At 39.0% G+C, this 15,193-nt stretch overlaps 2 protein-coding genes across 2 annotated transcripts; both read left to right on the forward strand.

The window, feature by feature from the left end:
* The first annotated feature begins 816 nt into the window (after positions 1–816).
* LOC118220435 (tripartite motif-containing protein 35-like) lies at positions 817–4,714 on the forward strand. The gene is made up of 6 exons (XM_035404296.1): positions 817–1,268; positions 2,292–2,387; positions 2,516–2,746; positions 3,092–3,114; positions 3,192–3,310; positions 4,087–4,714. Exons 1-6 carry the CDS (start codon positions 846–848, stop codon positions 4,638–4,640), a joined length of 1,446 nt encoding a protein of 481 aa, XP_035260187.1. The 5' UTR covers positions 817–845; the 3' UTR covers positions 4,641–4,714.
* A 5,589-nt stretch (positions 4,715–10,303) lies between these two features.
* Positions 10,304–14,503, forward strand: LOC118220440 (tumor-associated calcium signal transducer 2-like). Its single transcript, XM_035404300.1, has 9 exons — positions 10,304–10,680; positions 11,162–11,263; positions 12,127–12,388; positions 12,636–12,701; positions 12,867–12,930; positions 13,044–13,142; positions 13,326–13,523; positions 13,766–13,810; positions 14,029–14,503. Exons 1-9 carry the CDS (start codon positions 10,623–10,625, stop codon positions 14,065–14,067), a joined length of 933 nt encoding a protein of 310 aa, XP_035260191.1. The 5' UTR covers positions 10,304–10,622; the 3' UTR covers positions 14,068–14,503.
* Positions 14,504–15,193: the final 690 nt, after the last annotated feature.

A 15,193-nucleotide genomic window follows, 5' to 3' on the forward strand; every position in this document is an offset into this window, starting at 1 on the left:
AAAATCAAGGAGGATATCTCCACCACAAGAACACATATTTGTGTCTATCTATATTCCTTCTCAGAATCTCCTTATTTTAACGAGGGCACCTTTACTATCATAGAACAGGAGCTCAGCTATTTTCAGGCCCAGGGAAATGTGCTGATTTGTGGTGATCTAAATGGCAGGACCGGAGAGGAACCTTCATTATCACATGGGGTGACAACCACGTTATTGGCCTGAACCACCATAATTTCCCCATTTATTCCCACAGGAAAAACTATGATGAATAAACTAACAAAAAAGGAAAGAACTCTTGCATCTCTGATCTACATTGTCAACGGTAGTTTAAGAGGGGACTGCTCACCTCTTAACAACAGCACAATCACAGATATAGATCCATTCTCTTTCAGAGCCTTCACAGTCAGGTCACTAACCTCTCAGTCAGATCACAGCTAAATTACTGAGTGTCTAAAAATGTCAAAAACTAACAACACACCCACACAATCCAGTAAGCCGGACAACATTCCTAAATCTTACAGATGGGTACCAGAAAGCAATTAAAAATCAAGAAATACAAACACTCTTACACACCTTTCTGGAATACCACACATCCTCACAATAAAGACAAAATACTCCTAGCAGTGAAAAACAAAAATTATATTTTTGAAAAGTTCACTTAAGAATTCAATCTAATATTAGTCAAAAGCAAAAATCTAAAATGTGAAACAAAAAAACGGTCCGATATTTACAGAACCATTAGAAAAAAGTTTTTTTCCCAGCTTTAAGCCACATGGGTTGTCTTCTGTTCAAAGTTCAGCAAAAGTGAAAGCGAAAGTAACAGACAGAGAGACTGACTCTGTAAAATGGAGGCTAAAGCTTTGATTCCTGAGGACGAGCTCTGTTGTTCTGTATGTTGTGATATTTTTAAAGAGCCTGTTGTCTTGAAATGCTGCCACAGCTTTTGTAGAAAGTGTGTGAAGCAGTACTGGGAAGAGAAGAGCTCTCGAGAGTGTCCCATCTGCAGGACCAAGGCCTCTATGGAGGATCCTCCTGTAAACCTGGCATTAAGAAGCATTGTGGAGTCCTACTTAAAGCAGAAGACTGAGAGTGAAGCAGAGAAACATGAAGCTGCTGTGAAGAGTGAAGCTTGCTGCAGTCTTCATGGAGAGAAAATACTGTTGTTCTGTGAGGAGGATCAGGAGCCTCTCTGTCTTGTGTGTCAGACTTCTAAAAAACACAGAAACCACCAGGTTTGTCCAGTGGAAGAGGCAGTACTGGATCTGAAGGTACCCCATTCATTTCTAAATTAAACAATTTGAAATTATCAATACACTATTTCAAATGTCTGAAAAAAACTGTATCCTGTACGATTATCTGTACGATAATCAGTTAACATGTACTTGTGTGTTTTCTGTTACTGAGTTAATTCCCTATAACTGACAAAAAGGGGGTGTGCACTAAGAGTAAATTGTGTGGGAGGGGGTTGGCAGGAATTTTTTAAGGTATGTAAATAAGTGAAACTGTTAGTGTATGTCCTGCTTGTTTTTTGAGTAAAGTGCGGTTCAACCTATATGGTCTCTGTCCTACATAAACACAGACTAAATAGTTCCCTTGTAAAACATAAAGTCCATATTGAAATTTATGATTTCATTAGATTACATTACTGCCGTTTGGCAGACGCTCTTATCCAGAGTGAATTACAATGAGAAGACAAGTGCATAAATCAGAGTCAAGAGGAACAGTAACCCTAGAGGTCGGAGATAAATGCTCAGAAAACATAGGGTTTAAATACTATAAACTAGTTAAGCCTGTTTTTATACATGTATTATACATAATATAGGCCTAAATGTAATTAAACTACTGTGACTACATTTGATTGCTTGGACAGAGAATGTTACATGCTTTAGCATCAACCAAGAAGTATACAAATCAACAATAAAACAGTGGTTTGGCTTATTAGACTTATGTACAAATATCTTTTGAATATTGTAACAATAAATGAAGCCAATCAATTATATGAAGTGCACCCCAGCTAAACAGCTGCTTTACAATTTCAATCCATAGTTGAATTGGCCTGAAAACACATAAAATGTTTAATGTGAAATGTTATCATGCCATAAACGAATGATGATTTTCACTGATCTTTAGGATGGTTATTTCCCTGCTACATTTCCCAAGTAAAGACACAGTTGTCTTGTAGCAGGAGTATTCAAAATTATTTCTCTGGTGGGTAACACGTAAATCAGTAGAGCTTAAACTATTACTATTTGTGTCTTTCTGTAAGTGATAATTGGTTCGTGTCACTTCAGGGGGAACTCAAGCCTGCACTTAATCTTATTAAAGAAAAACTGAAGAGATTTTCTAAGGTTGAACAAGAATGTAAGAAAACAGCAGAACATGTCAGGGTGAGTAAAGCAATTAGGAATGCTTTTTAGCTACTTAAAAATAAGAAAAACATTACTTTGGGTTTTGGTTAATGCTGTGATTTGGTAATTCCACTGTTCAGGTCTAAAATAGTGTGTTTGAATTGCAGAGTCAGGTCCAGCACACAGAGAGGCAGATAAAGGCAGAGTTTGAGAAGCTCCACCAGTTCCTGCGAGAGGAAGAGGAGGCCAGACTGGCTGCACTGAAAGAGGAAGAGATGTTGAAGAGTCTGATCATTCGGGAGAAGTCAGAACACATAAAAAGACACATCTGCACCCTTTCAGACAAATTCACAGCTATAGAGAAGGCCATGGACACTGAAGACACCGCCTTTTTAAAGGTAGGATCTTGGTTTACCTGCAGTGAGTTTACATTCATTCTAGTCAAATTAACATATGCAGTTTATTCTTTTGATTCAGAGGAATATTATATATCTATTGTTTAATAACAGATCTGCTGTTCTATCTGACAGAAGAGCAGAATTTTCTTGTGTAATAGTTAAGACACATTACAGCACTGTGTGCACAGTACACAATGGTATATGTATTAATCCTGCACTCTCACTAGCATATCATTTGTTTGTTTGTCCCAATCTGTTATTTTTGGTCTTTTTATGCTTTTGCCTTGTAAAATTCCTGCACATGCAGATCCTGTCATAATACTTTTGTTGTTCTGTGTTTCTCAGAACTACAAGGACATACAGATGAGGTATGTATACTCTGCCTGTCAAGTGTTTGTCACTCCAAACTCCCCAATGCTTGAGTGACTCCTGCTTGTCATTACAGAGCCCAGTGCACACTGCAGGATCCAGAGCTGCTCTCAGGGGCACTGATAGATGTGGCCAAACACCTGAGCAACCTGAAGTTCAGAGTCTGGGAGAAGATGCTGGAGATGGTGCAGTACAGTGAGTATCTGAGGCAGATGATGAAAACACGCCAGTCTGAAAATTTAAATTTAATAAAAAATAAATTTAACTTACGTGGAAAATTACTTTACAGAGTCACCCAGTCTTAGCACTCTTGGAGTTCAGGGAGATTTAATATCAGAACACAGATGAATGTAAAATTGGTATGCAATATAAAATTTATCAAACAATTTGTTGACGAAAATAAGCCAAAATAGGAGCCAAAAATTATTGCCAAAATGAGCACTACTGGAGCTTGTGCCATGCCACCATATAGAATTGCTCTAAGTGCGATATGGAAATGATCCACAGAGTTACTTAAATTTGAAAAAAATGTCACTAAGCCACTCTTATTTTAAAAAGTTAACAAACGTTTTTCTTGTGTCCACTAAAGCTAAAAAGCTTTAATCAGATTATGATAGCAGGAACTGGTTCCACATGTATTTGTATACCCTGATGAAGGCTTGCAGCCAAAGTGTATTGATGTGACATGCGACAAGTTCTGCTCAGTGGATATACCATATTAGTAAGGACATTTGTAGCCTTTTTATAAGAAGACCACCACAGTGGCATTTTTCCAAAATATTGTTGATTAGCTGTTTGAATTCTGTGCATTTAATTTGCTTTGACATTTAAAAATAGATTTCTTTGTTTTAATCATGCATACACATTTAATATTTAGAACATACACTATATTAAAATGAATCCGTATCATGCCCTATTTAAACAATCATTATTGTTCTTTAAAATAAAAAAGTAAAAAATGTATCTTACAGCTGCCGTGACTCTGGACCCTAATACTGCAGCCCCTTGGCTCTCTCTGTCTGAGGATCTGACCAGTGTGAGAGACACTGGAGTTCAACAGCAGCTCCCAGACAACCCTGAAAGGTTTGACTCCTGCGTTGATGTTTTGGGCTCCGAGGGATTTAACTCAGGGAAACACAGCTGGGAGGTGGAAGTAGGGAACCAACCTGAATGGCAGATAGGAGTGATATATGAGCCTTTCAACAGGAAGGGGATGCCAGCTGCTGGCACAGTGAAAGGCTTTTGGGTTCTAAACCTGGCAAATGGTTATGAGTATGAAGCTTGTGCCATTTCAGTTCCGAGTAAAACCTTGAAACTGAAGAGGAAACCCCAGAGGATCCGAGTGCAGTTGGACTATGACAGAGGAGAGGTGTCCTTCTTTGACCCCTCTGACATGTTATTAATATGCACTTTCAAAAACAAGTTTACTGAGCAAATCTTCCCATATTTCTGCTTACACCCTGTTGGTAACCATGGAGCCTTGCGGATCTGCCCTGTGAAGGCTTCTGTAACACTGATGCCGTGATGGACATAGAAAAGGCATCCATGACACAGCATTTAGAGTAAACTCCCTTTATATAACTCTAAATGTATTATTATTATTATGATTTTTATGATTATTATTATGATTATTATGATTATGATTATTATTATTATTATTATTATTATTATTATTAATAATAATAATAATAATAATAATAATAGTAATAATAATAATAATAATAATAATAATAATAGTTGATGTCGGACAGGACAATAATTTATAGAAAAAACGGTGATTGTTTATTATCACCTCTAAGTGCTTTAAAACCTTTCAGAAGGTTTTTATATACAGCATCATCTCTGTGTCTGTCTTTAAACTAAATCAGGGTAGCTTTTTCACTGTAAATGAGTTAGTCTGTCATTCTTGGCCACAGTTGTACTAACATAATATACTTCAATTTTTTAATATAATTTGTCCGCAGATTCATTTTCAAAAAATACTCATGATCTGACATGATTACGCACTAGATCTCAGAATATTGCGTCTTGTACATAATGGGAGATAAATAAGAACCTTTCAGAAGATATCAGCCTTTCAGACTAGAGAGAGACTGAGATATAAGTGAAGTAGTGTTATCTGCATCTGACCACTAGGGGGCTCTGCAGGCACTCTAAACTGCACTCAGCACTTGCAGCGCATGAAGTTCTAATCCGAGTTACCTCTGAGCCATCAAGGGGAATTGTTTCCTGAGACAACAGACCAATAGAAAATGCATAGCATATGTAAATGTAAAATGAGGCGGATTCATGTTTTCATGCACCTGATTCAATAGAATTTACATTTTGAGATGGTACCTAATTCCCAGTCACGTGCAATAAACTATGTTTTAAAATGTATCTAACTGTTACCATACATTGTATTTTACAACACAGTACATTACTTTGTTTTTATTAAAAAAGGAAATAGTTCTGATGGTGCTTAAGGACTAAAATCTATCCATGTACTCCACACCTAAAGTGAGTCTGCACACATATTTCCAGATCCATGTTATCAACTTGAATTAATTACTGGGTTTAAATATTTTTCATATCAAATGACCTATTGGTATCATGAGGATTTGTTTTTACAAAACATAAAAAATGTAAACAATTTGCAACCCAAAATGATGACATTCAGTCAAGTATTGGTTAAGTATTGACCAAACATTTTCAGGTCACTAATGCTTTTTTTACCTTCTGATTACAGTAAACCATGGTGAAGGCAGAACTGATATTGATCCCAGAAACCTTGAAGGTTTACTGGTGATTGGAGAGATGCCTAATTACCTCGATGTAATTCATATTTGTAAGATAGTTAACAAGGCAACCTTTATCAATGTAAGTCAGTCCCCCACTTCACAGTAGGGTCACTATATCAGTAGGGCCTGGATGAAATACTGTAATGATAGCATATATCTGTTCATTGGTGCCAGGTGTAGTAAGCTGTTAACTTGTATTATTATTATTATTGTTATTATTATTATTACTATTATTACTATTATTATTAGGGCCCAGAGAAACATAGTAGGGGCCTGAAAACAAACTCAATTAAGTGCGGAGGAACAATAGAATCAGTAGACCCTGTGGGTCTCCAGGATCATGGTTGCCCACCTCTGGACTATATAATTTTTTATAAACTGGGCCCCTGACTCAATTTTATAACTAAGATTTATTTCCCTCAGTAGCTTGACCCCAGACACTGACAGTGAGGGTCTGAGCTGAAACCAGAACTTCACAGAACAGTGCTCGACTGTGCTGATGATGATGTACCAAATGCATATACAGTATAACTTTGCAGCTCTGAAACTACTTAAGAGTTTTGGGGGAACTTCCCATAATCCACTGCCAATGTGTAGCACCCACACAGTAAAATGTGAACAGTAAAATGTTCAGTGTTAAATCAAAATTGGACATTGGACCAATTGGACTCATGCATACTCTGTTAGAATTACATGAACATTGAAGTTTTTACTGTGCAGGCATGGCAGCCATTCTATGTCAGAAGGCTCACTCACACATTGCCTGAGGTGTCGAGGGAGAGAGGAATCTTGCTTGCTTCCTTCTTTCTAACTTATCGATACTTCCAGTGTTTGCTATATGGCTGGAGCAGACTAGGGTCTGCACCTGTTCCTGCATCGTGAAGACTAGCAGCTGTATCCCACTACTACTGACTCCCTTTGTGCTTAGCTAATAGCATAGCTGAGGCACAAACCTGGGACTTCAATGGCCAGATTGCATTCAGAAAAAGCACCTTTATCAAAGAAGACATCTCAGAAAAGATTTTAATTTTTTTATTTAATTTGTTTTCTACAAAGCTAGTGAGTCACTCATCTTTCTAAAAAAGTGGAAGTTTGGTACAAAGGCTCAAAACCATAACTTGTGAAGGGAATAAGCTCCGTCACAATTATGCCCTCTAATGGCGATATAAACCTAATCAATTGACTCTTTCACACATCAAACAGCCGTGTTCTCTAGCAGAAAAGGGAAGACCTTGTGCTTATGAACACACCCAATAGTGTGGTTTGATATTTATAATCAGGGTTATTCACACGCTGTTCATTTTTCACAGTGAATAAAACTATGCATGTACTTCTCTTGTCTGGCTGGAGATGACTCAGACAAGCAAAGCTTCCCGTTTCTCTCAGCCCTGGTAGGTGAAACCTCTTATTTGAGAGAGGTGAAATATTTTATTATGTTTTGTAGCTGGGGCCTCACATCTAGCCAGATTCTATACTCAAGCAGATTATTACATTGTGGTGCTTGCCTGGTAATCTGATGTTAAAAAAATAAGTTAAACTGTGGTCCAGAATTTTTTTCTACATGAATGTAAATACCATTCAGCCTCCACACCTCTTCACGAATATTTCAAAGCACTACAACAGTAGTCACAATTCAGGTCAACATTCAGAACTTCATTCATGGCTTACAAGATGCTAATGTTCAACGTACACTTCCTGTAAACATTCAGTAGTTACAGTGACCTCCTCAGCCAGGGCTGAGCTACTGTACAACCAATACCAATGCCCAGATACAACCAGGATCAACTTCAGTGTTGGGACCAATAACATGAGTCACTGAGGACCAAACGACGTGAGTCACTGAGCACCAAACAAGTAAACAGTGCTAAAATCTATGTGAGTGGATGAACACGTTTTGAAATTATTTCATTCTAGTGTTTTCACCTTTTTCTTCTTCTACCTTTTTATCATCCTTTTCCTACCTTTCCTCTCTTTATGGCCATTCTTTGAAGGAGGCATTGACCCAAAGTAGGTAACTCACTCTAGACATTAAATAACCAATGGCTCTAATGGTACTGTACAGAAGAGTAGAGGTTCTGACCTTTGTGCATTGGTCAAATTTTCTGTCTCTGGCCACCAAAGGGCTCCAACCCCTCACCCCACCACCACCGCAGGTTTGTCAGGACAAACCCTTGCATTCCTTGATTTATCGGCCTGTGGTGACCTATCTGGCTAAACAAAATAAATTAAAAACTATAATATCTATGTCCGCGCTAGATTGGCAGCCTGTCCAGGGTATATTCCTGCCTCTCGACCAATGCATGCTGGGATAGGCTCCAGCACCCCCTGTGACCCTGCCCAGGAAATGCAGGTATAGATAATGGAAGGATAATTTATATCTATACCTCCACCTGTTCTTCCACCTCCATACAGATTCCACAAACATGTGGAACTCAACTCAACATCCTGTTACTCCTCATAAGTCCAATAAAAAATGAAAGAGACCTCCTGTTGATCGCATTGCCACCAGTATGCATTAACCACTTTTCCACAATGGACACAAGTGTAATTGTATATCACAGTACCTCATGTGTACATGTGAAAATATGTACCTGGCTGAATAAATGAGGGTCTTCTTTTGTTTGATATTCGTAGGACATTCTAATGCCACTTGGCGTATCCCTAAGCTTTTTGTGCCCAGTGAATTTATTTCTTCACACACACAGCAAAGACATTCAATGATAACACACACACGAACAAATAAGTCTAAATACATTGACACTGAGAGATCTACGTATATACATACAGGAATGCATGTACTCTAACACATACTATGACATACAGACACATTGACACTAATAATAAAGGTCAATCAACATCATAAACACAAATTCAAACATATACAAATATACATTCTCTCTCTCTCTCTTAAAAACTAACCATCATAAAAAAAACTTAATTGCATGCAATATGTCAACAGCCACTACTTGATATTGCAATAGTGTTTTATTGCATGTCATAACAACATGCTTTATCACAATTGTACACAATAGCACTCAGATAAGATAACAAAGGTAAATTTACATCTGACGATATCAAAGATGCAGAGGTCCTCCTCTTTGGCTGACCAGCAGTCAGATGACCAGGTCCATGCCACTCACCCATATTATCATTATCTAATGAATCTGGACACAGGTCCTAGTTCATGAAAAATGAATACACAGTCCAAAGACCAGCCTTATGTGAAGCCCCGGCTGAATCCACAGGAAAGCAAAAAATAAAAACTTTTGTGACCACCAAACACTTGACCGGCTGCACCACTGATAATGCAAGGTAACACAGCGTCAAACACAGGTTCTCTGGCACATATGCACACACACACACAAATATATATATCATTTGTTGTTCATTGTAGTGTCATTAAGCAGGCAACATTAGTACTACTCGCTAGCTAGCATTAGCCATAATGTAAACAAATGTTTGTTCGAGCCTTTCTTCTTTGTGACTTAACGATAAAAAGCGATTGACCGACAATTTCTTATTATAGCTAGACATTTACTTTGCACTGTCATATAGCAAATACTGTGTGCTTTTGAAGTGGTTGCAAGCTGTTTCAAATTTAGTTTATGGATGAAATAGTAAATGTCTTCGTTTTAATATTGCTTTGCTTTTATTTGTGGCCAACATTACAATGAAATTAAATGTTATCAGGCCTACTTACAATGTATTTACATTACATCAAGTTCATATTCAGTTATGTATCGTTTATAATAATAAGACATTCATATTTTACAGTGATTTTTAATTTACCGTGGCTTATTAGAATTTTAAAAAGCCGAACCACTGAATTTTGATTTATAAGAGGGCATTTAGTGTTGTAAATGCAACTAACCCCAATTCTGAAAGATGCAGTTGATAAATATATGATTTCTTTGTTTTATAACAACAAATTTCCCCACTATTGTTGCCCAGTGGCCAGATTTATATAGGCTAAACGTAAAGCTAAAACACAGATTTTGTAATCAGAAGTGGGAAATTGATGTCCTCGTAATATTCACAACATTGTAGGCCTATGCAAGTAAACTGGAGAATGGTCTAATTTGGACTACAATGCTATAATTCAACTACATTAAATTCAGTCAAGTGGCTTATAGGCCAATCGCTTTTTACCGTTAAGTCACAAAGAAGAAAGGATCGAACAAACATTTGTTTACATTATGGCTGCAAAGACAGTCACACATATTTGGTATGCCAGAGACGATCTCGCGGTGAGTAATAGTTTCTATCGGAAAATTACCGATTTTCTGTGGGTGATATTTTGCAATTCTCTGTCTCCCCCTCTCTTCCCCTCCGGGGAGATGATGACACACCCTAAGTTTCGTCCAGGACTGGTGACGTCATCCAGCAGGTAGATATATACAGGTGGAAAGGGCAGGTAGATTCTCAGTCAACCATCGTACAGTGCTGAAGGAGTATCAATTTGGCTCTAAAGGAATTTTCATTTCTAAACCGCTGATACTGCCGTCAAGACTTATTCTTTATAAACTATTCTGTAACGTGTAACTACACACAGGGCTACAGATCGACAGCAGTTACACCGAAACCGGTTGGACTAGAGGAGAGGACAACTGCGAGAAGAACAGACCGCTCGTCTGCCGAAAGTGTGATTCTGAGCATTGTGCGCGGGACAGCCGCAAGGCCCACCTCGGATATCTTTTGAATTAGGACCGTCATTTTCAAGTTTGACAATGAAGTCGTTGGTTTTACTATTTGTTGTGGCTTTTGCAGTGGGGGCATACGCTCAATGTGAGTATTCTGATCTTTGCCTTTTGTGTTTTGGTCATAGGACCGAGATTGAAAATCTGTCGATATGCTTGCTCGTACTGCGTTATTGGGTCTTTTATGTGCTTTATTCATCCATTTAAATTATTCCCCGCATCCTTAATGATGCGCATTATAACAGGCTTTATTTGTATCACATGAGAAGGCATGTACACAATTTTTGGCGTAACAAATTGGCCTTCAAAGGCCTACGGTTCTTTTTGTCCCCACATCTTTGCGGCAAACACGGGCTTTTTAAATTGGCCCGGATGTGCATTGACCTACCAGCTTAAACGACCAACGCCCAAATACACCCGAGTACGCCATTGAAGTCCTTGGGGATTCTGCTCTGTACAATAACACCATGTCTTGTATAGGTCTACAGTATACACGACTCAATAATTTACAATTCCCACTTATTTGGAAACAAAGTTGCTGGTCTTATGGAATTTTCCCGTTCGTATAGGTTCTTGCGACACTATGAAGTGGGCAACGTGCGACGGAACCCCATGTGAATGTTTCCTTATGGTTGGAAATGACGAAAGACAAGTTCTGAACTGCACCACACGTAAGTGTTTTTTTTTTTTTTTTTTTTTTAATGTATTTTTTGGTCGGGGGCAGGATGAAAATCCAAAATGGTTGCATATTTCATTTATGGAGTGCCAGTGTCGAATATCTAAGATGGTCAAGTGTCTACGTTCTGTGTAAGATAAATTTAATGGTAGAATTTTAGTGGCAGGCTACACTGATCACTGAAATTAATTGGAAAAATACAGCTAGATTGCTCTTGATTAATTTTCACTTTCTGTGAGGGTCTAGCTCTTGAGATGGCAGATGTGATTTGTAGAATGGCTAGGGTTTTCACTAACACTGGGGTGGACCAAACAGTTCTGCTTTGTTGGGGATTTGTGTTGCATCCATCCATTCATACATATGTATGAGGTTCATTATTTTGGATAGTATAGTAATAGAAAGGGGGTGATTTCTATGAACCCCTTAATGGGTACAGCTACATCAATGCCGGCCACTAATTTGACTAAATCAAATGATGTTTCTATTTACAAGAAGGTTCAAATCAGTGAGACAATGAGGTGTAGTAGTCTGGCCCCTTTGGCTGAACAAAGCTTTATTCTCCCATCTCTGCATTAAGGTAGAAGCATAAAGATTAGGAAAGGTGAAGGAAAGTGTCTGGTGTACTTGGTACTAAAGGGGCGACATAGCTCAGGAGGTAAGACCGATTGTCTGGCAGTCGGAGGGTTGTCGGTTCAAACCCCGCCCTGGGCATGTCGAAGTGTCCTTGAGCAAGACACCTAACCCCTAACCCCCAACTGCTCTGGCGAATGAGGCATCAATTGTAAAGCGCTTTGGATAAAAGCGCTATATAAATGCAGTCCATTTACCATTACTTACCCCCTCCCCTCTTGTTGCCAGTGATCCCCAAGTGTTTCCTGATGAAGGCAGAGATGTACCGTGCCAGGAAGGGCCTGTCCACCCGCTCGATTGGTGGGAAGCCAACGGAGACCGCCTTTGTGGACAACGATGGGATCTATGACCCAGAATGCGAGTCTAATGGGGTGTTCAAGGCCAAGCAGTGCAATAACACAGAGGAGTGCTGGTGCGTCAACAGCGCTGGGGTGCGTCGTACGGACAAGGGGGACAAGGACCTCAAGTGCGAAGAGCTGGTGGAGACTCAGTGAGTGCATTTACTACCCTCTTGCAGTGGGTGGGGCTACGGCTCAGACCCAAGTTGAGCCTATTGCTACCGAGTCCCTTGTGCTAAGAATGCATTTACATTTGGTCGACCGTTTATGTTAAAATGTTGTAGAACTATGAATTGGAGTGAATAAACCTTAACTTGTTGAATGTAGAAGGGGAAATGGTGATGGGGAATGTGGCCTGAGGATGTTTAATTGTTTTTTTTTTTTTTTCTTCTCCTGCAGTTGGCTGCGTTTGGAACTGAAGCACAAGGAGACTACAGATGCTGTGGATCCTGACAAACTGAAGGCGTATGTACCGTTCTTTGTACCGTACCTTTGCAACATGTAGGCATAGATCATGGCTAACGTTTGTGGCTTTTTTTAAACCTTGGTCATTAAGTTGCTCATAAATCTACAGAATAGTGCTCTTGTGCAGTTTGATTTGTTAATTTTTATTTTCTTTAACTTTTGCAGTGCCATTGCCACTGCTATTGAGGCCCGCTACCAGCTGGACAAGAAGTTTGTTGACAGTATTCAGGTAGGCATGTGACTGTGTGTACATTTTAATGATACTGCTGTTTGGGATATCCATACTTTATGAAGGGTTTGAGTGCTCAGAATTCATTTGAATTTGGTCTTTTGTTCTTGTAGTACGACAAAGATGCTCGTCTTATTGTGGTGGATGTGAAGAAGAGTGTTGGTGACCGGAAGGCAGACCTGTCCCGTATGGCCTACTACATGGAGAAGGATGTAAGTTCTGAGATGGATTTTCACCTTTATTTTCAGGTGGAGCTTTTCAGAATGATGTTCTACAGGGTGGATGGGGCTCTGGGTGAGCAGTTGATTTGCTTGGAGGATTTTTGTAGGGATTGTATGTTTTGATTTGTGAATTCGTCCTTGCAGTCTGATTCACCTCCCTCCTCCCTTGTATAGATCAAGGTTCTACCACTCTTCAAAGACACTACGAAATTTGAGCCCAATGTTGGCGGCCAGAAGCTGGACCTTGAGAACATTCTGGTCTACTACGTGGATGAGAAGGCCCCCACCTTCACCATGAAGAGACTGACTGGTGGCGTGATTGCAGTCATCGTTGTGGTCGTCCTTGCAGTCATTGCAGGGCTGGTGGTTCTGGTGAGTAACTTATTTCCATTTAATAACTTACTCTTTCATGGGACAGAATTTAAGTGAGTGCATGTCATTTCCTTATAAGGAACAGTATGAGAACCTCTCAACCTTGAGAATTTTTACTTAGGCTTACTATGATCTTTGTTACTTCCTGAAATCATTTTTTTCTGAAAACATTTGGGAAAGTTAATAAGTGTTCAGGCAATGGTTGGATAGACATTTTGTAACTGGTCTTTTGTTCTCTTTAGTTCCTGGCCAGGAGGAGGGAGCGTGCCAAGTATGAGAAGACTCAGGTGAGTTTTCAGATGCACCATGGGAAATGTAGGCCTGAAACCACTTCAGTGAGGATGTAGAGGTTTACTTGCTATTATGACTGCTCCACCTGAGATGGTGAAAGCAAGTGCAGATGACATTTGTTCTGTAGCACTTGGTTCACTTCAAGCTGTACTAAAGGAGAACATGCGTTAACTGGCTCTTCATGGGAACACTTTTTAAAACTTTTTTCCTGCAGGTCCGAGAGCTGGATGAGATTCAGCAGGCTCTCTCGTGATTCCTGATGCCGTGAAACTGAAGGAAAGTCCATTGCCTGTTGGAGCACTGAAGGAAGAACCCTTGTTCAGGAGTTCGCACACCCTGTCACTCATTCATAAAGCTGGCTGCACCATTGTGTGTGGAGAAGAAATTTCCTTTATGGGAGGGCAACACCAAGAACAGTTCCCTCTTGGCTAACATGTACTTTTCTAGTGTACTGTGGCATTCCAAAAGCTAATTTATATTCTGAAGATTTTTTCTTTTTCTTGAAGTGGTTTGTAATATGCTGCACTAGTTTAAAAAGCCAGATTGTACTGATGTCAGTTTTAGGCATTTGACATTGAGTCAATTTTAAATATTTGTTTTTTTGAGTGAAGTTTTGGGAGAGTGGTGTCTAAACCTTTCTTGTTTTTGGTATTTGTTTTAAATGGTTTGTAATAAAAATGTCAAATTTACTCCTGTTTGTTGTGGTCAATGGTAGTCACATTGTCTTTGTGGATCGTGAGTTTCTGTGGATTGTGTTAAATTGTACATTTGCCTATGACCATTATTTAAACCTGCCTAAATGTACTGGTTTAGTGAGGCTTAAAAGGATTTGACTGCCCTGTCATTCAGGATGTAGACCAGATGACCTTGGGTTCACTGAGCTGATCCCAGATTGGCTGAGGTTGGGGGGGGGGGAGGAATGAGGAAATGACACTAACACATGGCAGGGTCATGAACTGAATTTACATGGGTTTACATTTTTTTCTAAATGGTGCACATTGGCTAGACCTAATTCATAAAATGTGTATATTCACACCTGCATAAAATATTATTTTAAAGAATTGCAATTGTGAACTTTTTTTTTTTTTTTAATGCATACATTTCTAAATTATAGAGCCTTACGTTGGCTGGATTTAAATATGGTTTGCTGAATTTGGCCCCTGGGCTGTCCACTGACACTACTCCCAGTAATTTGTATCTTCCTGCTTTTTTCATTTCATTATGTAATGGAATTGGCACATCAGGATGTCTGACTCAGTGACAACGATAAGCTGGAAGAGCAGACCAATTTATGAACACTTATTATTATTGTAAAATTTTAATCCAGGAAATTGCCATTACCACAAATACATTACACGTGGAGAATACGAAAATTTTAA

Source organism: Anguilla anguilla, chromosome 2 (assembly GCF_013347855.1).
Source record: "Anguilla anguilla isolate fAngAng1 chromosome 2, fAngAng1.pri, whole genome shotgun sequence".
NCBI classification, from domain to species: domain Eukaryota; kingdom Metazoa; phylum Chordata; class Actinopteri; order Anguilliformes; family Anguillidae; genus Anguilla; species Anguilla anguilla.